At 37.2% G+C, this 27,789-nt stretch overlaps 1 protein-coding gene across 1 annotated transcript; it reads right to left on the reverse strand.

Moving 5' to 3' along the window:
• Window positions 1–27,380, reverse strand: PDE6C (phosphodiesterase 6C; the record flags this gene model as incomplete). Its single annotated transcript, XM_084264494.1, has 22 exons — window positions 1–113; window positions 2,828–2,981; window positions 3,537–3,620; window positions 3,760–3,834; window positions 4,865–4,928; window positions 5,212–5,319; window positions 6,420–6,520; window positions 8,198–8,285; window positions 10,271–10,380; window positions 10,488–10,595; window positions 10,967–11,113; window positions 13,725–13,793; window positions 13,877–14,020; window positions 14,697–14,846; window positions 15,052–15,099; window positions 15,838–15,904; window positions 16,016–16,080; window positions 16,169–16,243; window positions 16,814–16,954; window positions 17,174–17,263; window positions 17,378–17,530; window positions 26,901–27,380. The coding sequence occupies 22 exons, from the start codon at window positions 27,378–27,380 to the stop codon at window positions 49–51; spliced, it is 2,586 nt and encodes an 861-aa protein (XP_084120620.1). The 3' UTR covers window positions 1–48.
• Between the last annotated feature and the right edge of the window lie 409 nt (window positions 27,381–27,789).

The raw sequence follows: 27,789 nt of genomic DNA on the forward strand, positions 1-27,789 counted from the left end.
CTTTCTACATGTCTTTTCTGCAGCGGAAACAGTGTCTGAGACAAAGAATTACAAAATTGTACATGTTTTGGATTTTCCGTCCTCTCCACCACCACCTCCAGCTGCATTTTCTGCTAAAAAACAGACAAGGAAAGTAAAGTGAGTATGTTCAGTTAATTTTACTTGTTCTACTTACTTGTTAAAAAGGTATGGCTTTTGTGACATGCATATTATGTGTGTTTGACCTTCTGAAAATTGAACAAGCGTTCGCTACTTGTTTAGGAAAACAGGATGAGAAACTAACACATGCTGTATATACAAACGTGTATATAGTGTAGCAGTTGATACCAACATTTCTCAAAGGACCAAACACACACTGAACCACTCTTACTGGAAAGTTTCAGTAGCTAAATATATATGACTCTGTCCCACACATACAAAACTGAGGTATGCAAGCCATGCAAAAGAAATAAACTCTTGGATCAATATAATCTGTGAATCTATTTTTGAAGCAGATGATACAAAAACTTTAATTTGACCTGATTGTATAAGCCTTTATCCAACCCTGCATGAATCCCTTTGTAATTACCAATTGAGAGACACATTTTATGTTTATCTGTAGCTACTGTTACAGTCTCTCTCAAATGATTCCACAGATGTTCACTGGTCATAGTTAAGATTCTCTCAGTGTAATAAATTGCGTTTCCAGGTTCATTTAAGGTAAGATACCAATATTAGAATTAAAACTTACATTTGAATGCTGTGGATCACCATGTTACTAGGTCATTTTCGACCCTTTCCACCTGCATTGAAACATGTCACATAATCAGTGTCCTACCCTCTGTAATTTGTGGATATAATCAACACAATGTTACTATGTATTTTATTTTCTTAGTTTAATACGGTATTCTGTTTTAGTTTCTGTTCTGAACTTTCCACTGTAGTGGTTCAGCAAATATGTTTATTTTGCTTTCTGTCTACTGAATGGCTAAAAATAGCCAGGTCAGTGTGATCTAGAGAAACCAGGGTTGGTCAGCATGTATCAAACAAATCCATATATTTTCAGGGCCTCGATTTGAAGGTGTCAGGTCTGGTCAGAAATGTGCATGGCCTCACTCCAGTGCACATTTAAAAGATGCAAAATAATTCACTTACATTTTGTGGTGCCAATTATGATATGCAAAGGTCAGATCCTTAGCTCCTGCAAATCAGTCTGTCCATGCTTGCCTGCATAAGGTTCCTTGTGAGAAAATACTTCTTTCCTTAAGTCAACAGCTAAGTGCTTCCAAAATACCAATGGTGTAAGTTGGCTCTAACTTCAGGCGGGAGTCTTCCTAAATGTATAACTTACTTTTTAATGAAGAACCTGTTGCTTAAGGACATAGGTTCAGACCTTAGTTACTATAGTCCTTGCCCAGGAAGCAAATGTACAAGGAGGTTTGTGTGTAGGTCCCAGGTTGTTTTGTTTTACTTTTCTGGTATTTCTGTGAAGTCAGATGCTTACATTCTAGTGTAAGGAAAGAGTACTGTACTTGCTAGAGTACTTGCTGGAGCTTGCAACCCAGCTAGTTCTCAGTAATAAGTTAAGATCAAATAAGATTATATGATTAATTGTAAAAAAAAAAGTATTTAAAAATAAATTTGGGACACAGGCGGGTGTAATTTCACCCTCTGATCAAGCAAAAAAAATAGGGTAGTTTTATTATAGTGATAATATTTGACTTATTTTATTAAACCTTTTTTTCAAAAAATCTGCTTTGATTGAATCATGTAATTTACAGTACTTTTTTAACCGCTTTGCAACAAGTTTTTATTTTGGCCTAGCAAAACTTATTTTAGAAACCAATAACTCCACACTCTAACTTCATGGGTGGCCTTTAGTAGCCTCTCTTGTGTGTGAAATATGAAGAATACTCACCTATTTCCCACAGACACTGAGTAACAAATGCATTATTCAGTACTGGTTTATGTTTTAGAGATGTGAAACAGAGTAAACAAACTTTTCTTCTTCAGACTAGCTGACAATAAATCATTCTATAGTAATCACACACATTTTTGTTTTAATCTCTGCACCTTTACAGGCATCTCAGCTGATTGGCAGAGCTGTTAACCTGCTGTTCCACATGCAATATAGAATAAAAATAACCATCTTGTTTCATTCTTACACTTGAGTGGTAAGTTCTCAGTTTCTATAAAATCAGATTCTGTTCTAGGTTATCATATGCAGAACCATACTTTCCATTTTAGGATTTGGGCTGTCTTAGGAAGATTAGTGTTAAATTTTATGAGGGAGTGTGTATCAGCCAAGAAACTGATGTTAGGGAACTAGGGCCAAAAGCTTTATCTTTAACATGGAAGAGAAGTGGGGATTTGCGCTGGGTTTTTTTATGTTCCAAATGCACAATATCCATCCCCATCCTTTTTCCTTATGTTTTCCATTTTCAACTTAATGCACCTGAATGCATTTGAGGTTGATGCCACACAGGATTTTGATACATTTCTAGTATTTCAGGTGATTGCAGCTCTCAGATAAATGAATGTTTAATTACATTCAGTTTTAAGTCTTAATACAAAGCAAGCTTGAATTTCCTTTGCTTTTGTGATAGTCATATTCTGTGTAATTCTGCAGTTAAGAAGATTAGGTCAGTGTGCTGGTTTTGGCTAATCTTTTAAGGTTACTCCTCTTCCAAGTAAAGATAAAGCTAATTTGGCTCATTCAGAATTTGCATGCCATTAGCATAAAGTTTAATAGAATGCTGCGCAAGTGCACTGTGTGCATGGATTTGAGAGAGAGAATGTGGACTGCCTTAAAAATCTGCATCAATGAAAACCTTAGAAGTTACTTAACCTTTTTTGGCAGCTGCTTCTTCTTCCTTTTTCTTTTGTTCCTCAATAACTTTCATCTTCTCTTCGTATTCATCAGCTCGTGTTTTCCATTCAACCCTGTTGTTTTGAAGACCATCAAACATAGGTGTAATTTCCTTGTGAAACCTTGAGAATTCCTATACAAACAATTCAAATTAGTAAATTAGTAAATTAGAAATTTGCAGAGAAAACAATTGCTTTCATTTCTCTATTAAATCTGATTCAGTATGTATGCTAGAATAATTAATTTTATTTGATTTCACATTTTTTAAAGCTCTTGTTTCATCTCAGAGGGTTTTCTGTAGCAGAGAAATAATTTTAAAATAGTGTGAGTATCTGCTGATGCACATTTGAAAGTAAATCCTTGTTCATGCAGTGGTTGCATGTTATTGGAAATAGACTTGTTTTAAATGGGACTGTGAAGAATCAGAGTGGTCTTTCTAACTCAGTCTTTCAAGGTAGTAATGAAGCCTCAGCACCCTCAAGTTTCACTGAGATCTCCACTTTTTACTAATTCACATCTCTTGAATTTGCTTTGTGGGAGCAATTCTCCTATGTAATGAAAGACTGAAAAATTGTTATGGTTCTGATAGTTGTTTACCCTGTGACCAAGAGTTCTGTTGCTGTCTATGATTTTTTAACTGCATTAGTTTGTCATTAATTGTGCCATCAGAACTGCTGCAGTGTCTTACCTTGTAGACAAATGTGCACACAAAATCTATGAAACCAACTTGGAGCTTAGGTAGTTCGTCTCCTTTGTTTCTGTCCATCATAGGCTAGAACAGAACAGCAGTAATTTAGATTATGTACATATTTTTAGTATAATGATCTAGTAAGCATCATGGAGTATTATTTATTCAATGTTTTAATAACAGTTAATATTGCTTAACTCAGTCACAATTATTTTATACTTACAATTGGTTGTTGCTGTAGCACGGTTCGTTCCAGGTCACCTTGCTCCCAGAATTCATTTGCAACCATGAGGGCAACCTGAATAATCACAGTTCAATGGAAGTGTCAGCAGAAAGCAGTACATTTAAATAAATAAAGAAAAGAAAAGCTTTTTCAGAAATCGTGAAACTACTGATTAATGAAGAACTGACATATTATTACTTAAATCAATGTATTCTCAATTTACTAAAGTATTACTTAATAACTTGCTTTCCATAGAGGACTTATATCTTACTAGCTAGGTTATCTCTGAAAAGTTTTAAAAAGTTCTCCAGACATAGGGACTTTCAGTCAAACACAATTCAATTCCACTTTTTAATCCCTGTAGAGAGAGTCAAATGTTTCTGTCAAAAATTACAGCACTCTCTGGTGTACTTCAGGCTTTTTCCAGCAAATTGTCTCGAGCATGCTGAGTAAATGATAGATTATTGTCAACAGGAGCAAGACAATATTAGCAACATAACAGAGTCTTCTAGTAGCTGGGAAGTGTATTACTTAGTAGGCTTGACAAGCATCTTGCAGTTGTATTTTGATTATGCATTTTTAAAACCTATTCCTGCAAGGCTAAGTGATGAGCTTCAGCTTGATGGTCAGTAATTACTGGAGTACTTGAAGTACTTATGTACAAAGCAATGTCACATGTGCTACAGAATTTATTTTTAGTGTGTTTAAGCTACTTTGAAATGGCACAAAGATCTACAGAACAGGCACGATTAATTCAAATTATACTGTTGTTAAATCTATACCTGAAAAATAGCAGAAGTTAGATAGCACAAAAATAACAGAGTGATAATAAGAGTAGCTGGAACAGCTGACAGTATCAGGTGTGCCAGTTTTAGCTAAAGGACAAATAGAGGAAGGTGGAAGGGTAGAGTGGCTGGGGAGTGGCTTCATGGAACGCTTACACTGACAGTGGCAGAAAAATAGAGGTGGTTTTCTGGAATCACAGTTAGTTGCATGTACTTTAAATACCTGTCAAATAATAAATTGGGGTTTTTTAATGGCCATGTGCCAAATGGGCAGTAAAACAGATAGCAAAGGCAGTATCGTCTGCTTGAAAAGTACCTACCTTACTTTGCACTTCCCAAGGCTTGGTTATAGCAGACAGGTCACATCCAGTCATCATCATAGCCCTTTAAAAGCACAGAACAAAACAGGACTACAGTTAGGATGATGATAGAAAAAAAACCCAAACAACAAGATTTTTTAAGGAATGTAGATGTCAACAAAGCAGATGGATGCACATTTTGTGCACTTTGAGAAGATTGTAGACATCTATTTCTAATTTAAAATCATGGTTATGCTCTTCATCAGACAATAACATCGAAGGTTAATTTACATGTTTAGGTGCCAAAATTCTTTTAAAATCTGGCCCTACGTATCTGAATGAATGAGAATAAAAGTTTAACCACCTACATGATGACTTCTTTTTTAGTTGGGTCAATAGATATATATTTAATTGCCTCCTCTTCTGTTTCCATTTTTTCAATTGCATCCACAATCTTTTGAAACATAGTTCTTTTCCTGTTAAAATATTTCAATAAACCATGTATTAGTGGGAAAAAGTTCCTGCACTAAAAAATAAATAGAAAGCCATATTTCTGATATTTATGCTTTTCTAGAGTAATATTCTAGTCATAGTTGTATCAAAGTGACACCTTCTTCCCACTGAACTCAAACTTTTTTGGTAACCTAGCACAGTCAGATTTTGCTGTGTAGCATTGATATGTAAAGTATTACATCAGAATTCCTGACAAATAACCAATTTCCTAACTCTTCGTATTAAACTGTTCATGGTGACATTCTTCTTTCTTTAGTATTACATATGTGTTACTTCCTGTAACATAATGAACTGAAGAGAGCAAAGTAAATGCTACTAGATGTTCTGCTCCTTCCCCTCAAAAATCCAATGCACTAAGACCTGACTTAAAACTTTGGCAAAAATAGATATGTCTTTCTATTGCTTAATAAAACTTTCAATTCACATTTAGGATGAATGAAATAATGAAATTACTGTTCACTAAAATTTAATAACTTACTGAATTGTTTCCTTTCTCCTGGCTTAAGACATTTGGACCAAACCAAAAGGTTCCATATATCTTTTTGGAAAATACCCATTATAAAAGCACATTAAGTCAGTAATTTAGGAATAGGATGGATGATTTGATATTTGGAGTCTTTGGCATATTTAGCCCTGGGATGAGTTAATGTCTGCAGTTTTAAACTAGCATACTAATTTCCATGTCATAAGCATACTCCTGTTCAATATAAGTAACTAGTATGCTACGCTAAATATCACACATGCACACAACTTTAGGATTAGGGTACAGAATCCACCCTCTGAAACACTGTTTGCTGTAACTAAAAGCTTATTTGAATGACCTAAAATATAGTCTAGGTATTATATACATTTATGTATTCTCTAATTTGAAAGTGAATGAATCTAAGAATGTCTAAATTTTTTTAGAGGAATTAGACTTAATAACAATTTTAAATATAGTTCTGTACTCTTCTTCATGTAAACATCTCATTACTCTGCAGATAGACAACTAACAGCTAAAGTCATAAATTGTATAGGATTGACATTTTTTTCAGTAGGAAGTTATACAGAATTTAGTACTTACTTGAAATACAGAGCCAAGTCAGTTGCGATAATTGCGACTTCAAATAAGTGTAGAACGGTTTCAAACTGGCGCTTATTTAGGTTCTGGAAGATGTTTAAACTCTGCAAGATGGAAAGTTTACGGATTCAATTCCTTTTATAATATTGTCTTTGGTTTGTACTATACAGGTTGTCTCATAGAATAGTATAACAAAACTGGCCAACTACAGTCCCTAAAATTAAAATAATGGCACAAATGAAAATTTACTCAGTTGTTAAAGATGGCCCTTACTCATGGCCAATAAATAGCTAAATAGCTATGTGAAAGGCAGGTAGACCGAAGATGCTGCCCCAGAGGCTGCACAAATAACTACAATTACTCAGTTTAAAATCCTGCTATTGCCAATTAGAAACTAAAAGCAAAGAAAACCACCTGTAATCCACATAATTAGTAAAGAAATGGCAGTTCTTCCTAAGTTCTTTACAGATCACATTCCATAAACCTAATTTTCCTAGACTTTTTAAAACTTGACAGTAGACATCTTTTCCTCCTGTTAACCTGAGTTGGCAATTGCCTACACTGTTGTTAGGGACATACCATAGTCAGTGCAATGGCCTTTTCCTCAAAGGGAATGAGCGCACCACACTCAGTGTTAGTTTCTAAGCATCCTGGTTTTCCTTCCTTCTTTAACTGAGGGGACAATACCCATGAGAGCACAGGGCGCTGAGAGCCTCCAGAGAGCCTGATAGCTGCTTCAGCAGAGACGAGGGGGTAGTCCCCAGCATCTCATGACTGAAAAAGTACATTGCCATCAATAAAGGTTAATTGTCTGCTTCTTTTTTTAAAAAAAATATAAATTTTCTGGGGTTGTAATGATCATTGTGCTACTGATTGATATAAGGCTTTGTTCTGTGGTCTCATGAGGTCCAGAAGTAGCACCACCAGAGCAACTAGCAAATGAAAAATGAGGGTGGAAGTGAGTGCCTGCCATGCTGCTGCAAACAAGTGGGATGCAAAGGGTACATGTGTTCAAGCCTTGCCTGTTAAATCTCTTATTTCCCTGCAAAATACGTATTAAAGATTTCTAAATAGTCTCTTTCTTTGTAGCCAGGACAGAGCCAGGTGCCGATGAGCAAAGGATGGATGATCCCCACCAGAGGAGCAGGGCTCTGTGGGGCAGAGAGCCCTGGGGGGACACTGCACTGCACTGCTGCCATTTTGTTGACTCTAAGGAAACTGCAGTGGGGAGCCTCACCTCTGTGGCTGCCTTCCACGGGCACCTGAGGGTATCTGAGGGGACCATCAGTAATGGGAGCTGCCACAGAGGCTTGTGATAACACCTTCTCTGTTTTAGCAAGGTGGGCATCTGGCCTGGGCTGAGGGGTCCCTCCATAAACAGCTCCATCCCTTTGCTCCTCAGCTGCCAGAGCCAACAGCTGAACTCAGACCTCCTGAGTCAGGGGCAGCAGTATAATTAAATGATTTTGTATGTATACATTGTGGTTTCTGCTTTGGTTTCAACAGGAGCTGTTTTGTGAAAGTGGAAAAAATCTAAGGAGTATGAGTGAGGGTCTGCGGAAAAGCTTTTCTGTCTTGGGTGAGTCTAGGTCTAGCAGAACTACTGATGTTTCTCTAAAAGTGGACAATGCATAATAATTTGCCTTGAATTTCTGAATTTTAGCATCATTTCTTAATCTGAACCTAGAGGAATGAATGAGCCATGGTGAAATTTGGGATGTGATAATTTAATTGGAACTTGTGTGTGGATCAGTGTGGACAGAAGGTTCATGGAGACATACCTCATCTTGCAATAGGGTTTTGCTGTACTCTAGGTGATGCCTTTCTAAAATGGAAGAGCCATGAAGTTTTGCCAGGGGAGCAGCTGACCTGTTGAAAAAGCAGCAATTCTTTATGATATTTTGGAGACAACATTTTTGATTCAGGATTCAAATTTTTAGAATTAAAATGCTTCTTATTTGCATGTTCAATAGCTAATCTATATAACTTAAGTATTGGTATGATGCAGAGGAAAAGAAACTTTTTTGCCTGCACTCTTATGGCTGAGTAATGATGGAAATTGGAAAGCACTGGAAGTTTAGAGCCCACTAAAGTCAAAGGCATGGTCAGATGCCTCAAAACCTGTTGTTTTTTAAAACATGTCTCTGTTTTGTCTTGCATGTTCAGTTTTGCTGATTAATCTACACACCCTCTTCTGCGTACCTTAAAAATAGCCTCTTTTCATATTTATTGTGTGGCACAGCTCTTGAACATTTGTCTGTCTGTAATGACTGTGGGCCATATCCCCTGTGATTCTAACTTGCTGTAAGTAAGTAAAATCCAAAGTAACAATATAATGAAGTTGAATTCCTCTAATGTGTTGGGCTTCTCCCACCCCCCAGAATCACTACATGGACTACACATGTCATGACAGCTCAGGTGTGTTCAGTCTTATCACGGAGCTCAAAGCATTCCTCTGACACTGGGCAAAGCTTCAAGCAGAGGGAATTCTGTGTCAGACTATGTATGGTAGCAGGAGGAAGGGGGAACTATCCTGCCTACATAGGCTCCACGTGGTTCTGCATGTTTGGGAGTATATATTCCTCCTTTCTTCTTTCCTTCACTAATAACTCTGTTCCTCAGATAACCCAAGGCGGATTGCTACATGTATTTTCTGGCTTGAGATTAGGACTGTCACGGTAAAGCCTGATAATTTATTTATAAATAGCTTTACTGCGTATGTCCTCACATAGAGGGCTTTCAGCTAGGGAAGACCACAGTAAGGAAGATTTAAAACCACCCTTAAACTTATTTGGATGAGAGGCAGTCCGCTGAATAAGAATCAGTGTCTGTCATTCTCTCTCTCCTACGTCACCTGGAGAATCCCTTAGAATAATCAGAAAATCCCCTCGCGTCATTGCTTCAGCATGCAGGCTGAAACACCTCTCCTGGGAGGAGTGTATCCAGGGTCAGAGGCAGAGGATAAACCATCCTGGACATACAGTTGGTAGGAAACCATACTCAGAAAATTATGGTTCTATTCAGCTGATACGCATGATAAGTCTGAGAATCCTGTGTTCTCTGGTTAGCACATAGAAACTCCAGCAGGTCACATAAAAGACTGAAGGGTAGATTGTTCACTCTTCAGCAGAAGAGTGAGTCTCACCATGATATGAAATATTGCAATAAAAATGTAAGTTTAAACCAAAAAGTATTAATATTGTTTTATAACTAGCATCTACTAATGAATATTGCTTCATAACAAACAAAGGGAAAATCACAAAGAAATCCTTTAGAATGTATTCTCAGAACAAAAAGGATCATGAATTGCAAAGATTAATCTCATTTTGTGTAACTTACTGGCTTGTGGACCCACTGGCAAAACACAAGCTCTTTAGCTCGGAATCCTGTACAACATGAGGAGATTACAGCTCATGAAAAGACCTACATCAGTCAGTAAACTGAGCGGCAGGGGAACAACTGAGCCCTTGTCTATGCCACATCCTGAATCCCCCTCCAGGAAAGTGCTGATGCCTTGTCTTGAAAAAAAAATAATCCAGTTAGGGATCTTAATTTACTTTTCCTATTTCTTTGTGACCTCGTGTATGAGGCTCTGCTACAATCTAAGCATTGCAAGAGCTTAGTCTCCCTTAAAAATGAATTGCATTTCCAAGAGATCTTTCTAAGGTTCTACTTTTGCATTTTTGTCTGTGTTTCAGCTGTCACGACAGTTGCTCTGAGGCAGAAATCTTCTGTAGAAGAAATGTTCATTCACACTAGATTAGTATAGAACATGTGCTTATATTTTTGCCAGTTTTGACTTTTTTTAGTGGCAAATTAAAAAAAATACTAAATATTTGAGCATTGATACTTACTTCATCTGATACAAGTTATTGGTCCCTCTGTGGTCTATGTCATGGCAGAAAGCAGCAGCAACCATAGCGAAGGCTTCTAGATCAGTATAGTATTTCTTTATTTTGCCTGTCTGTAAAAGAAGATGGACAGTTCTGAGCGTCTTCATTCCTGAATTGTCCAGTTGTAATTGAAAGGAAAACTCAATAATGAATGTAGGGTTAATATTAGCAACATTACCATCAACAGAGTAAACATCGTTTGTCCCACATTGAATCCATGTCGCCAGTTATGGTAAGTGATATCTCGATAACCCTTCCTGACTGTGTACATCCATCTTGTAAGGACCTGTTGTGAACAAAAGTGATTAAGGCTGTACTGATGGAATTCCTATAAAACTACTGGAATATACTATGAAATTACTGTAATAATGTGCAAGTTCTATGAAAATAATTGCTTTTCATTTAATTAAACATGGAAACAGCAAAACTGTGTTTATGTAAACTTGTGTTGATTTAATCCCTTCCATGGCTTACACAATTTCCAGATTAAAGTCTTTATGACAAATATGGAAATGTTTAATTAAAAATGGAAAATTATTACCCATATTTTTGTATAGGTAATATTTTGGTATTGCCTACTTCTTTATTAAAGTACCTGCAGTCAGCTATTTTTCTTCTATCTTAAAATAAATAGGAACAGGACAAAATAAATCAGACCTCAGCTGGGACTTTGAACTTTTCAACAACATTTATCTCAAAGAACAGTCGTATTCCACAAGTTATCAGGCCATGCTCTGTAACAGGAAAGTCACTGAAGCGAAATTCATACAGTTCTAAGTCTTTTGGATCAGGTAATTCTTCTTTCTGTTAGAAAAAATAAAAAAGACAAGGGTTTTTCTATCAAGAACAAAGTTGGAAAAACTTTCTTTTCTGACTTCAGTAGAAACATTGCCTAAGGACAGTATACTCTGTGCATCTTCAAAGGCCTCATGCTTCAGTACAAAGTAATGTGTATTACGTTACGAAACACAGTGGTGATAACGCTGGCTTTCTTCTCAAAGAGGATAGATAAAAGCCTCAAAATTATGCTCTCTTACCTTGTCTCCTGTGACAGTCTCTCTTTGTCTGTGATAATCTATATACAACTAATAGACAAACCCATAAGAGAAGCTCAGCATAACCCAGCAATGTGCACTTGCAGCCCAGAAATCCAGTTGAATCCTAGGCAGCATCAAAAAAAGCATGACCACCAGGTCAAAGGAAGCAATTCTTCCCCTGTACTCCACTCTGGTGAGACCCCACCTGTGGCACTGCATCCAGCTCTGGGGCCCCCGGTACAAGGAGGACATGGACCTATTGGAGTAAGTCCAGAGGAGGCCACGAAGATCACCAATGGTGTCCTATGAAGACAGGCTGAGATAGTTGGGACTGTGGGGAGACCTTATTGCAGCCTTCCAGTACCTGAAAGGGGCCAACAGGAAAGCTGGAGAGGGACTGTTTAGAAGGCCATGGAAGGACACAAAAAGGGGTAATGGCCTTAATTTGAAGGAGGGGTTGTTTAGATCAGTTATAATGAAAAAATTGTTCCCTGTGATAGGTGGTGAGTCACTGGCACAGATTGCCCAGAGAAGCTGTGGCTGCCCCCTCCCTGGTAGTGTTCAAGGCCAGGTTGGATGGGGCTTTGGGCAACCTGGGCTAGTGGAGGGTGTCCCTGCCCATGACAGGGGGTTGGAACAAGATGGTCTTTGAAGTCCCTTCCAACAAAAACTGTACTGTGATTCTATGTTTTGGCACATAGAAAGTTAGCTGGAAAATCCTATGTTAGATATAAAAAATCACAAATCTTACTTGTGTTCTCATTTGTCTGCTTGCAGTAGGTTCTTGACTGCTTAGCTCTTGAATGATCTCAGTATATACATAAGCATTGTTACCATGCTTACATCTACAAAGCGTATAGTATTCATGGTTAAGGCTTACTTCAATTCTTCAAATCCCTTAGAGTTATTTACTTTCTCAGTGCTGTAGCTGGTGGTGATTCTGTCCTAGCCATTGCCTTTCTGTAGTTTACAACCGTCTATTCTGAACATTCCTGGACACTGATGAAAACGAGGGATCATTCCAGTAGTGGACTACAGACTACTAAAGTGCATAATCTTTTCCCCATGTACTAATTTTCATAGGAAGTTGTCTGGATGCCATTCAGGGTGTTTTCTCTCTGAAGGGCAGATACAGAGCTTAGGCCAGCTCTTCCTTGCAGTGAAGAATTTCCATAAAACATATACTAAATTCCAAAATGCAGAGGATACAAAAGTTAAGAAGTCTGTATTAAATTTAAATTACCTCTTTTGTATACTTTATATAGATTCACAGTGAATAGCCTAACTGGCATAGCAACGCTAGTGACCTGTTCTACAACACTTCTCATCTGTATATCCCAAAGCGTAGGAAGAGTGTTATTATTTTTTAAAGGATGTACCCCAACCCAAACAAGAATTGATTCAGGGAAATCTGGAAACAACACAAAAAATAGATTATATAATCACAATTACTTACTCCATGATAGTCTATAAATTATCTCAGTTTTACAGATGAGGAAAAAAGATGACTGAATGTGTGCATATATTTCAACAAATAAGGCTGAACCTACGTGCAAAGGTATTTCCTACTCCCTGGGATTTTCCTTTATATCTGTTCTGATCTGAGGTCAAGGACAAGGAAACCTGGAGCAGTGGTGTTTTAAGACCCATTACTTTGTGAATCATCAGATCTAGAAACACCTGCTTTATCCCATTAGCTATCTGGGATTCCAGGTCTTATAATAGGATAAAGCATTTGCATGTTGCCTTGGCAGTACAGAAGCTATTAGACCTTTGAATTTGTGACTCCTCAATGTGAACTCATTTTAATTGCTTTTTGGAGACTGAAAAATTCATACCAGTATTATGTTTTTATATTATTTCAAAAAACATGTGACACTAGGCAGACTTGAAATCTGATCACTGTCTTTGGACTTCTCTGCCTAAAGAAAAGCAGGAAAATTAATCTGAATGTAGGTTGGTTCTACTGGACACTCATGCATGGTTCTCTTGCTTAGAATGGAGGTAAGCTTATATCAATGTCCTTTCTTTTGTTTTCAAAATTAAATAAATTCAACTATAGGTATAGCACTGTCCCCCTGGATATTTAAAAAATAAACACTTTAAATGTTAACTTATATAAATATTTCTATATAACTGACTATCCAAGTCTGTCGACACATATTTTAGACAGTATGTTTCCCTATAGGGAGTAGTGGGATCTGCACATAGAAAAACTGGGGAGGTTGAAGATGCGTTATTAAATCCATCTAGTTTGTGGAACAGATAGCTACAAACAATTTTATGAATCAGGATTTGGCTATACACAGCTTTTTCTATAATGACACATCACTATCTGATATAAACATGCTACCAGACTTTTCAATTTAGTAACTTACCAAAATCCTGATAAGATCCTTTTGATCACAGTCTTCTATGTTATTTACATTTAATTTCTCCTTGTATTTCTAAAAATGAAAATGAGTAAGAAAATCAGGTTTTGTGTAGCAAATTTCCTGCTTTAATTTTGTGACTGTGAGCAGAAACTTACCAGTATAGATTCAACTTCAGAAGGGGTGGCCTTTGTCTGGTACATAAGCATTTCCTGAGCAATGTCTTTCCTGTTTTCAAGCTTGTTCATTTTGTCATAAGTGTCAGTATTTAAAACAGACCATCCCAGGAACTGTGTGAGAGTCTGGAACAAAGCCAAGCAAGGTGGAGATGACAACATGACAGTAAAATTAGATTGACAATTTAAACTTACTTTTCTTAAACTCCAGTTTCTGGTAGTGCCCTTTGAAAAGCAGTGTGTAACTCTGCTTGATAGCAGCCTTTACTTTCCATCAAAAGGTTCTGTTAGCACCTCAGAGCTTGTAATGATGTTGTTTGTCTCAATTTTGTAATTAAGGGCCTGTATTCCCATTTTGTATACAGGACTTTGAGGCTTATGAAGCTTAAGTTAGCTGAGTGGACTTGGATATGCTGTGTAGCATCTTATCAAGTGCTCGTGATCGTGAATGCTCTGGGAACCCCCGTGAGCACAGACAGGACATCCACCAGCAGGCAGCATTCCATACCTGCTGACCTACTGGTAGGTAGGAGATGTTGACTAAAAAGTCAAATGATTAAAAATAAAATTATATCTGACTTCTGTTCATTATTAGAATGTAAATGATCTCTCATAAATTGCCAGGTTTATAAAGGGAAATAGAATTTCTGATTTTTAAGGAACCATATAGTGAAGATAAGACATTTGCTTAGATGTTAATATGGCCTGTTTGAAATTTTTTTAGACATTTTTCAGTTGCTTTTTACAGTAGTATTTTTATTGCTATCGTGTCTCCTTAAAGTCTCTAATCTATTCAGCTTACTTCAATGATCTGTTCATCATACTCATCAAAAGGTTTTCCATCTTTCCTGTTGTAAAATGTTGCAACTCCCACAATTTCTTCTTTTTTGTTGACAATAGGCAATGATAGGACATTTTTGATAACCCATCCAGTCTCATCCACTGGTCCTTTCTGTAGGAAAGACAAGGAACAGGAAATGTTGTTTATTTCTTTGAAAGTAGTAATACTTTGAAAGTAGTAATGTGATTTATATAACATTAAGCCCCATGCATCACAAGCAGAGGAGAAAATACATACTCAACTATATAAGTAAATAGTGGAAAGCATTAGCATATTTTACTGAAGGATTTGTAATTACTAACATTACTGGAGTTACCTGAAATGTGAAATACTCATCTGCTGGTGCATTCATCATGTTACAAATCTACGGCATAAAAAAAGAGAGACATTGTTTCAGTGGAGTACAATGTGCATCGAGACTTGGCCTGATATATTAAAATGGCAGGGTTTTTTTGGTAGCACCAGCAAGCACCCTAGCTTGCTACAGCAATTAAAACTGTTTCTATTAAATAAAATGTGGTTATTCTAACAGACGTCATTCCAGAGTGCTTATAGCAAAGCCCCTCATGTGCAATGTCTCACAGTGCATAAGCATAATGATTCGGATCACTTCCACTTTAAAATGTCATGGGGCTTTATTAGAAAGAGGTAACTGAGTACTGACAGCTCTGTCCTTACTGCTATTAAAAGTTCCATAGGATTACTAATAACTGTCATATGTCACAACACTGAATTACTTATTATCAAGAGATAAGGGGGAAAAAAGAAGAATTTAAAACTGTGTATATGGTGACTTTCTTACTTGGACATTTTGTTGTGAGATCTAGTTAGCACAGCTGGAAAGTGACATCTGACACACACATTATTCCTCTGATGTCCCACCATCAGGGGGAGATTTTTCTGATGTTTTGGCCATTTGTGCTGAGGGCTTGTCTCCATCCAGACTACTGAGTCTCATGATTTCACTGGGAATCAATGACACTGGAAGCAGCATGGTATTTTTGTAGAGGTTTTTGGTCAGGGAGATGTTTGGGGGGAATGTTTCAGTCAGAAGAACTGCATGAACTAATATTTTTAGGTTTTTCTTTTGCTATGAACTTACAAATCCATTTTCAGCAACATATGTTGGCAATCCACTGACAAGACACCAGTGATCTGCTGGAGGTGACCTTTATGGAGAGAATGAAATTAAATTATTTTTACAATACAGACATGTTATTATTCTATCCCAGCAATATATCTAATTACCCCAGATTTGCAGCCTGTCAATGAATACTCACGGAATGACTTTGATTTCTTCTTTGCCGTGTAAAATATAGTCAATAATCTTATAAAAGTTGACTTCCTAAATAAAAAGAGGAAAATACATAGGTGACCTGTACAACCTCAATATCAAAATTAATGTTCATCAAAAGAAAAATTCAAATGCTCACTCGTCCATCGGGTGTCTTGGGGCCTTTGTAAGGCTCAGCCTCCCCCAACCGGATTGGCCACTCATCATAGAACTCCTGAGAAAATAACACACAGGGTTTAGCAAAAGGAAAAATAAAATCAGTTCTGTGTTCATAAGCTACATGATATCTGTGCACAGCAGTTTTATTTTTGCTTCTCTATAGCTATACTATCGTCACATTTTAGACAATATTAAGAAAAAAAAAAATACTAAATTTATTCCAGGCAAGATACGCTTTGCCAATAAACTGCAGCCTTATCTGAAGCTTATATCTGAATGGTTGTACAGGTTAATTGTTGGTTTAGAAGGCAAGTATTTATAAAATAATAATCAGACCTGCACTTCTCCTTTTCTGTCTTACATGGAATTTTTAGTATGAAAAAATATTGCAGAATTAGCCTTTGTGGTGTTTGTATCTTTTGGGGTATAATACATACTTTCATGTAATTTTTGTAGCATGGTTAGTCTTTGTATAAATTATCCCAAACAGCTAGAAAGCATGGTATCTCTGTCTCTTGGAGAGACATGTAATCATATATGCAGAGTGAATTAATAAGAAGAATCAATTTTATAAGTTAAAATTAGGAGTAGCTCATTTCTAGCAAGTAGGCAAAATGATTGTTACCTTCTCTTTAGTCATGTCCAGCAGACCAACAGAGTATCTTTCACAATTCAAATACATTCGAATAGTGTACAGTGCTTTGTGAAACTGCCGTTCTATGTCTGTTAACTCTTCAAATACTTTGTTGGCAGACCACAAAAGCATCTATTTACAACAAAAGAGAAAGAGGGTAAATGTTCACAACAGTAAGAAAATGAACATAGGCACTCCATAGTGAAATGATAAGGTACATTACTGTTCTCAAATTGAAAAATTAAATAGATGCTATCCCTATTCCAGTAAGCTTGCAAGAATATAAAATAGTGGGAATAATAATGGTTTCACTTGAAAGCAAAGTATTATCATTAACAAATTCTTCTATACCTGACTTCTTCGTGTTTCAATATTGTAGAGATATGACGTATGATGATTTCTTAGGACCAAAGATACAAAATTGAGGTATTTTTTAAAGACCTAAAAATGACAAAGAGCAAAAATAAGTCAAAAATATCAAATCAAGAGGTAGATTCACTCAGACTACTTGTTGAACTAGCAACTGTACTGTTGTGAGACCTCTGATGTTATTACCTCTTCATCCTCTTTTGTGAACTCGGTGGCATGTAATTTGTTGAGTGCCATCACAACAGCGAGCACCTCTTTACCTTGCATAATTGGGGTTGCCAACATACTGACTGTTGTATAACCAGTTTTCTTGTCCAGAAAGTCAGAAAAATGGTTATTCTGAAAGCAAAGGGAAAAAAACAGACAAAAATAATCCACAAATGAAACAAGTTACCATGCCAAGTGCACATGATCTTTTCATTTGCTAATTTCTTTGCAATGCTTTGAGCCCGCTTTCAGAGGGCAGTAGGTTTGTATTTGCAAAAGCATTATTTAACCCAATCTTGCAGATTTATATGTACAAGCTTAACTTAGGCATTGGTTATTAATATAACTTCTGAAAGCAAATTCTCTGTGGGTTTTTATTAGAATTATAAGGAATTAAAAATACAGGAAAATGTAGAGCAAAGGAGAAAGTGATATTACTTTGTGGCTATCTGAGAGGGTGATATATATGCTTTGCATGTAAGAGAGTTACTTCATAGCTATGTTAATATTTATTATTATTTCCATAGATAAATTCATAATACTGTCCCCTTACCCCATGGATAAAACTGTCCTGAATGTGTAGGGTAAAAATCTGGCAAAGAGGCATCCCCAGCAGGTATGCATCCAGCTGGGCCATTTCTTACTCCTTCCTCTCTGACAGATTCCTATGCCTGCTGCTCCCAGCCCAACATGCTCTCCTGGTGAATGGGAGGATGTAGGACCAGGTGGATCAGGACACAGAGCTGCTTTTTTTGGATGTCTGATCCTGTGGGAATGACACCACATAGCTAATGAACGAGCCACAACCAACTACACCACCAGATTCATCCTTGAACTCAAGAGAAGAGGAGGGTTTAGTAAAAGCTATTCTTTTCATTCTTATATGGAAAAAATACTTGGAAGTTAATTTGTGTTTCATGGAAAATTGTTTCATTTCCTCCTATCAAAGAAATTCCTGGTGTTTTCTTTGAAATGTGTTAGTGTTTTCTTTAATTAAAACAGGATTCGAAATTTGTCAGGGAAATCAGTGTGTTGAGGGTTGTGGGCTTTTATGTGCTTACAGTATATCTAAATGAACTGAGTTGTGAGTTGGGAGATTGAAATCTGTGAGTACATGCATAGTGGTAAGTGACATGGTTCTACTAAGCAGCTAAAAATGCCAGGCTGTCTTCACTGAGTCTTTTCCATCCCCTCACATCTGTCACTTCTAACAAGTCAGTGCTCAAACTTCCTCTTCAGAGATAAGCACGCAAGTCCTGGTGTACAGTCAATGGCAGATTCTTCCTGAGTTTCCTTTACCAGCTCTGCTTCTGATTTCTCAAGGTGATGAGTGTTTTTTCAAGAGGTGGCCAGCAGCCTGGTGACCAGGGGAGGTCAGATGACATTATAACACCATGGATAGGAATGGCAGCTGGCCAGAAGGAGGCCAGAGGTGTCTTGTTTTAAGGACATCCACCCAGAACCAAGACTCCAAAACCTTACCAGTCCCCTGCTGTTACCAAGTATTTGTGAATCTACTTATAAAGTGACAACTTGTTACTGTGTGTCTACCCACAGAGCTGATACATGTCACTGCTCTTAATTACTGCGTTAGCTTAGGCAGCCAAGATCTGCACGCTGGATCTCAAGGTCTCATCCACCTTCATGAGCTGGAGAGTGTTGCAGAATGCCAAATAACGGTATTTCTGTTTCCATAAATTTTAGACAAAACTACTTTAAACAAACAAACAAACAACCTTCAATGTAAATTGAAGCATGGAAAGGCCAGAAAATACCACAACTAAAATAGTTTGTCTACTCTTTGGATCTTTCCTCTTCATTTCCTTTTTCCCCTCTTCTCTCTTTAGCAAATGTTTCTGGTATATGTTAAATTTATAGCATATACAGACCTGAGAAGGTAGACTGGATTTTATTATGCATTCAAAATGTTAGGGTTTCGGGTTTTTTCCCTTCCATTCTTCATGGTCTTTAGCCCATCTTTTACATTTGCATTTTAGATTTCCTTCTAGGACTGCATTTCCATGAAAGGAATCGTGTAGAAGTAACTCTGAATGTCTTTTTTATACATAGTGAGCGGGCTGTCTTACAGACAATTGCATGGCTTAAGGACAACCTGTGCCATCCCCATAAACCTCAATGAGAAGAATAAAAGTAACCAATGTTTTCTCTGTAGTTTGCTGTATCATGCTGTATATGGGTCCCTGGGAAGTGCAGCCCATTCTGAGTGTCATCCAGGGGAAGAGAGGATTTTTTCTCTGTATCTGCCAAACTTGCCCTGAGTTGTTGATTTCTGTTTTTCTTGGAGAAAGGTGTAAGGGAACCTCACGTAATAGACATCCAGGGAAAATGCCAGTCAATCTCTCTCTTCTATGTAAGAATCAGATACTGTCCTGAAGTCTGCTAAACATGTATGTCATCATATGGAAATACTTGATTTTCTCTGGGATGATTTACCTACTGACACAACCATTCTGATGAGTGTGTATTTGGGATTCTGTAACAATTTCTGGATCTCCCAACTTTTTTAACCATTCAAAATAAAGTAAGTCAGAGAATTTCAGCCCCTTTTGTAGTCCCTCTACTGCACTAAGTGCTTCTAGCATAATGGCAAGGGTCATGGTCCTGGTTTTAGAGTGCTGTGGGCTGCTATGGAGGAATAAATAGAAATTTTAAACATTTGTGAATTTCTGAATGTTTAAAAGGGACCTGTATATACCAAGTGACCTGAATTGGCAGAACACAGTCTATTTGTTTAATAACTCCAGACTGAATGTACAAGCAGTGGTCATCAGAGTCATTCAGGAGAAGCACTTTGGTCATTAGATTTTTGCAGAGGATGGGAAATTTTAAAGAAGGCAAATCTGTGTTAATGAACAAGAAGTTCAGTAACCACAAGCCATCCTGAGTTGTGCCCAGATAGTGTCATTATGCAGAAAGATAGAAATACCTCGTAACACACTGGCAGCAGTCCCACAGCATATACAAAGACTCCTATTGCACATGATGTGCATATCCAAGCCAAAATTTTTACTTGGATTTAAGCTTTTCATTATTGAATATTTTGCACATAATTGCTATGAGTTTTGAAGCCAAAACTCCAATCAAGGTTTTAAAATATTTTCTGTTAAGAACATAAGCTCCTTTTGTTTTCAAAGAAAATAACTTTTCACAATGTCTGGAAAATCACATTCACAGACAAATAAGCCAGGAATATGCTCTGCAGTACCAGAGCCAGGAAAGCATCTCGGCGCTCCCATGACTAGATGAATGTGGATGCTTCATCTATTTGAGCCTGAGCCTTTGAATCCAACCATCTTTCAGAGCAAGGTTGGAACTTCCAGTTCTCGGTTAAATCATAAAACAGGATTTTGAAAAAAGGTGAGGGAAAGGCAATCTGTTGATAATTTTCTAACCATAGTACATTTGCAAGCTTTTCTGCTACCTCCACTTGAAGCTAAGATACCTAGCTGTTTGCGGTACGGTGATCAGTTCTGCAGGTATATCCTACGATGTGCAACATGCACTAAGCTAGCACCAGCATATAGGAGTGGAAAATCAGGATGCCACTTTGTTTTAATTTTTCTGTAGCAGGTGGTAGAAGGTAACTGGAGAGGGATTTGGCAGGCTACTATGGATCTAGCCTGTACACTTGAAATCAGTGGCCAGTTTGATTCTCTAAACCATGGCACCTGATTTATCTCACTGTAACTTATCAACACTACTACAAAATATATTATAAACCTCTTACCAGTGAAATATCAATATAATGCTCAATGTTTAGACCATTTGGACTCAGCTTTTCAATTCTTTTAAGTTTTATAAGCCTAATTTCCATCTCATAGCTAACAGTTGAATTTACAAAATCACAAGTCACTGTTGTGAAAACTGTGATTACACCTCTGTGAAAAGGCAAAATAAGGTAATCTTATCTAAACATATTCTGTATTTTTCACATACTGCAGATACAAATAAACTTGCTCACTGAGACTATAGCACATCTGATTCTGAATTGTAGCCACACAATTATAAGTTCATGTATGTAATAAAGTAAAATAAATATAAATGAGAAAAACTCGGTCCTCTGGGAACCACAGGTATTCCCAGAAGAAAGCTGATTTTAAAGTATTATCTACTCATTATTCTTTTATGATTACTTTTAAATACAAATATTACTTTATTGTTTCTGAAAAGTTCTTGTTGATGGATTGGCCAGAAGGAAGCATCTTGTGCCTCATTTTGTGGTGCTCTCTGCAGATCTCAATTCTTTTCTTGGAAGGGATATGTTCTTCTACTTCCTTTTACCAGTTTTTAAAACCATTTTTTCCTTCATGATAAATTCTCGTTCATTGGCTGGTTTTAGATATCCCACAATTCTCTAAGCAAACCACAAAAACCAAACTCTGCAGAAATTTCTAACCTTTCACAAGCCAAGTGAACATTTCTATGCCAAGCTTAAAAAATTATGAAGACCTTAATTCTAATGTTCATTGACCTGTCCTACAGTATTTAATAAACAAAGTAAATAATTCATAATGTTATTTTAGGATTCGCTACACTGTGCTCCAGAAGACTGAGATAAGCCTTGAGCATTTCTGATTGGATTAATGACAAAATGCAGTCTGAGGCAAGTCAGGTTGATGCTATTGGAAACTCCAGATCAAAGTCTGCAGTGTAGATAATTTGTTGTGTTTAAATTTGATCAGAAGATGTGAAAGCTATTTTAAGTAATGAGATGGTATAATCCTTGCAATTTCACTTCCATTGCACATGTGAAAGTATGTCATCTATACAAATGCAGGAAAGACAGAGCAAAGGAGATGTATGAAAAGCAACTCAAAACCAAAGTGTGAGGGAACAAGGATCCCTCTTCCCTCTTTAGCTAGTCAAGGTAAAGCTTCACTGCTCTGGTTCTTTTGAGGTAATAACAACAGCAGCTCAAAATTGCTAGTACCAAGGTTTCTCACATCTCCAGCATACTTGCTTATTCCAAATTGTTTTTACTTTGTTACGCCATCAGCATCTCCATCATGTGTGGTTTGAAATGTTAGGAAATGCAGTTTCCCATAAACCTTTGTTTCTTGTCTGAGGACCTTACTTGTCGTTTTGTTCATGTCCCACAGATTACATCTTGGTTTTCCTATCACCATCACCATTACTTGCTTTCAAAAAACTCTGTTTCTCCTTCTTGTATTGGCTCCAAGTGACATGTCAGTATTTGTCAGGCCCTCTACCTCTCCATTTTGAGTTTGCCAAAGTGCATCAAATTTCGCAGTTAAGAAGTAGTAAGACTTAATCCTGCAGCTGGGGTGGTAGTGCCAAGAGAACAGATTTTTCATCCATCTCTTTCCTCTTAGGAAGCACAGAGGAGGAATGGCTGTCTGGGACTCCTTGCAATTATGACTACTGTGTTCATGTTGGACTGGAGGTTCTGGGTTGGATACGTGAGCTCAGGCTGGTCAAAATACATCATCCTTTGGACATGTGATGACCAGGAGTAGGTCTGGAACAGGAACAACAGGAACCTCTGACATAAGGAACCGGCATCACACTCTCAGTCGTTATTACACATTTATTTGCACCATCTTTATGTGTTCTTGGTTTTCTTTCTGGTAGCCCTGCAGTATTGTCTCCTATGCCTGGAATTTTGTTCTCCCACAGTTTGTCTTGCATTGGCTCAGATTTCTGAAACACAATTTTTACCACCGAGTAGGTGAGGTGGTAGCTATTTTGCATCTTTTTGATATTGAATCTTTATTATATTGTTTTTTTTTTCTTACTGAAAACAAGAAAATTGGTCTAAAAGGAAGCTTAAGCTTTATATTTTTCTTCAGTTTTGTGACCTTTCCCATTTAAAAACAAGTTAAATCAAGGAAAGAACTAAAGGTTTGTGTTTTTCTTCTGGAAGCACAATTAATAGAACTTTGTTCCTGTGTCAAAATATTTTCTTCAATGTTGACTGAATCTTTGTCTTCATAGCAGATTGGAACACAGTCCGATTTTTCCCATCAATATTTACCATATAGAGTGAGAGTTTATGACAATGTCTTTTTTATTATCAGGATTATTTCTTTCAATTCTCATTACCTTCCAGACATGTAGGAAGGCAGTACTACTGTAACGTTGTGTGGTTTTACTTTCATTTCTTTTCAGAGATGCCTGGAATTAAAGTCTTTTCCACCCTTGCTCTAAAGAGAATTAGAGCACCCAGGAAAAAAAGACTTATGCAAACTGAAGCTGGATCAGTTTACTAAGGGAAGTGCTTGCAACTTGCAGATGTGTTTCAGTTGGTTTGTATCCAAGTGGTTAAATTAGGTGCCACAATGTTCAGTGCTCTGCCTGCTTAATCTGAGATGTCAGCACCAGAATCTCTCCACACTCTGTTCTTCAGTTCACTGCGGGTTGTAGATTCTAGTGCAGGATCTCTAAAAATGAGGGCTTGTTATTGCAGCATGAGAACATTTGAGTGCCTTAGGGATCTAATCCAAAAGTCCTCACTTCTTTTGAAGCCCTTTCTCACCATTTATCTAATTTCATATTCTATTATAACCAGGAATATTTTCTTGAGTTTCCAATCCCCAGTTAAATCTTTGCCTTCAAGTATCTCTGAATTAAAAGGAATAATGCAATAATTTAAATACATAATGGATTAAAACAAATATATGTAGACTATATTACTGGTTCTTCCATGCTGAGAATGTTGAGATTTTCATTCACCAGAAGGCATGCTCCTTGTTTAACTATTTCTTTGTTCTTAGTTTTATTTGGAAATAATACCTTAGCAAAATATGTAAGGTAATTGTACTCTTCTTTATCATGTTGTCTATCTTATCAGTTAATATTAATGGCCATATCAAATTTTATGCAATCTGTATTTTACATTGGAATTTTAAAGTCACCTACTCTGCAAACCCCTGGGAATAATGTGAGGCAAATTATCAGGGTAGTGCTCCTGCCTGGCCTCCTATTTCTCACGACTATTAAATCCTGGATTAAACACTATTAGCTCTTGCAGTCAACAGGTCCATAATCTTGTGGGGGTAGACTGTTCTGGCTACTAAGTTAATTATGGAATGTCTGTATCTTTTCCTCCGCTTTTCTTTTCTGAAGCATTAGTCAGGATGAGGAGCTTCCTCACGTTTATTGGTATCTTTCCAGGTTGAGGAAGGAGATAAGGCCTAAAGAACTGGCTACCAGGCACTAAAAGTGAAGTCTTATGTTTTTCAATGATTTATTGCGGTTGTGATCCTTGGTTACATTCACTCTTGTTATAAAGGAGTGGTGATTGAAGCATGAAAATGTCTCACTGTGAGTTTGTCAATGTTGTCATACACTTAAGTCTTAAAAAACACTGTGCTGTTTGTATATGGATTGTGTCAACAATAGAAAGTGGTGAGACATTTTAAAGTACTGTAGCCATCCAGAATTATTCATTGTGTATTTTGTATTCTGACAAGGCAATAAGGGCAAAATTCCTCTTTGGCTCAACTCTGCTTGTCATATTTTGCTGAGGATTTGGGTAGCGGACAGTCTAGTTTGACTGAACTGCATGCAAAGTAACCTGAAAAATAATTACCCTTTCAAAAACATGAGAAATGCTTCAGTAGGTGTTAATTTCTGCTGCCCTGGACTCATTATATTCCTTAAATGTAACTGCCTAAAGCTGCAATTCTGGGTTCCTTACAGAGATGAAGATTCTGGGGACATTAAGTGAGAACTTTGCCTGTGTAAGAAGTGCAGATTTGGACACGACTTTTTTTCATAGATCAAATAGAAATGGAAGCAATTTTTGAGATCTCCAGGGTTTGGCTTTTTAAAATAACAAATATTTATCGCAGAGAAGTGTCTGGGAGTTTTGCAATTAAGTTATAAAATTTAAATGTTTTGATAGCATTTAGTTACCAAATGTAGATTAATGGCACCATGGTTTAACTGCATTTTTTCAGTGTGAGCCTAATGGCACAGACCTCAGTAATCCTAAAAGAACAAATTGATGCCTAAGTAAAGATCTCCTTGGAATGAATAATAGCTGGACAGATATCCAGCCAACATGACTTAATCTATGAGCACAAAATGTATACCTAGCAGGATTAGATGGACAGAAAGCTTCTCTTATTTAAGCATATTCAAATTACATTTGTCACATGGTTTTGAAGAAATCCTGTTGCAAACACAGAAATATTTGAGCAGCACTGCTCTGGGCACATCTTTCTTGATCCTCGTGATCTTTTCTCATGTAATCAGCCTTATGAATTTAGAAGGATTATCCGCCTATCTCCCCGTGTGGTGGTAAGAAGCAGTAAATCAGATGCCTCTTGTCAGAATAGCAACCATTGCAGAAAGCATCTTAGTGGTAAAAATCAACTGATTTGTTTTCTCCAATCAGTGCTCCTTCTGTTTGCTCCCATGTTGGCTACTTATATTTGACAGTTTACTGTGTATTGGAATGTTCTTTTTACATATATATGCAGTTTCATTTGTTTCTGAGCTTGAAAAGGAAAACAAAAATAATTGCAGTATATAAAGATTTTTGTCATTTACATTGATCTTAGAACACTGAGGTGTTTTCCATCTCTAAAATGGCTTGGAATTCTAAGTTGACTGTATAGGAAATACTGAGAAGCCAGACTGTCATCTTGAACAATTACCATAGCATTATTTCACTATGCTGAGCTTTTTCATGTAAGACTAAAAAGAGATGAAGATGTCACCATTTGATAATATAAAGTTAGCTATTTTTAAAGGAATCTACAGCAATCAAAGCACATTTATGTTTCCCCATCTATTTCTGAGCAGCTTCTAAAGCAGTTCTTATTCACGCATGTTTAATTTCTGTTAGGTCAGTCATCAATTTAATTGACATTTGTAATAACACTTAACAGCCCCATAGCTAAAAAAGGTGATTCTGTGCAAATTCAAGCGAAACTATGAAAGTCTCAGAGCAGCTCTGACTCATTCATTTTCCTCTATAGGTGGCTCTGAACAAAAGCCCTGAATCTTCACATACTCAAAATTTGGAGCTATTTTAAATTCAAAGACAGGCTTGAAGCTGAACATATCTGTTGACATCATCTTCAACTGGCATCATTCACCTACTATAAAGAAGCATCCTCATTACAAAAAGTGCAAATCCTCATTACAAAAAGTGCAAATTAATTCTATCCAGAGGTGCACGTATACCAGCATGAAGCGAACACTTGCAAGCCTGCCCTGGAAAACAGAATAGGAGCATGCCACGTTCAATTGAAACACAAGTACTTATTGGTCTCTATTAATCTAATATTTGCCTCCCTTATTATAGAAAATTACATTACAACTGTGGTGCAAGGATACTGAAAATACTTCACTAGGCTACACGATGTGGTTCTGCTGGATTTTAAGCATAAGATGTTGCTACTCTCTCGTGCTTTTGGTCTGTTTCTTGAAAAATTACTACCACAAGCCCTGTGCAGGAAGCTGAGTAAACAGAGGCACAGAAACTCATTCTCCAAGAGAAGTCACTTACCTTTTTCACATCAGGTATATTAAAAAACTTCTTGGTATGAGCAACCCATCCAGCTATCCCGATGTCCAGAGGAAAAACAGTCTCATTATCTGGATTCACCAAATTTTCCTCATAGCTGGAAGTTGGAGTGACATCGAGGAGCCTGGTGGCTACCTCTGGAATACCGTTTCGGGAACGACAAATAAACAAACTACACCGATCGGCTGCCAACAGCTGTGCCAGCCTCTGCAGGGCCTTGTGCACTATCTTTTCCATAGTGCCTCCTTCATCCTGGATTTCTGTTAGCAGCTCAAAAAGTATGTTACACTCCTCCAGACGGGACATGTCTTTGAAGCTGACTCCTTCCTTCACATCTCCAGGGCTGACTTTAAAGATACTTCCCAGCACTTCTGCCCTCATTTTTCGGTCGAAATACTCCTTCGCAAACTGGGGGTTGTTCTCCAAGTATTTTTCAACGGCATCTTTATTTACCTCACCCATCTTTGCTGGATTGCTTTAGGATTTCTTTTAGAACTGCATCACCGTCAAAGCAGGGGTGGTAGAAAGAAATCCTAAATTGAAACTAGTAAGAAAACAGTACTTTGTACATATTTTATAGCTCACAGGCATAGTACATTCACCTTCCTCTGTGGCTTCCAAACCCTCTGAAACTCTTGAGATATGACAGAAGGCACTGGCTTAGCATCTTCTTAGTGTGAGATCTTGGAGACTGCTAATTAAAGAGATGTCAGGACACTAAACCCCTGAGTATTCTTAGCTCATAAATCCTAAGGGAATCATTTTAGCATTTTAAACTAACCAATTAATTCTTAGACCTTATTAAATTGTCTGATGTGTAGATATACCTGTATGTTCCCTTCTTCATTCCAAATGTATAGTTCTATACTCA

Source organism: Gallinula chloropus (assembly GCF_964237585.1).
Source record: "Gallinula chloropus genome assembly, chromosome: 5".
Classification (NCBI taxonomy): domain Eukaryota; kingdom Metazoa; phylum Chordata; class Aves; order Gruiformes; family Rallidae; genus Gallinula; species Gallinula chloropus.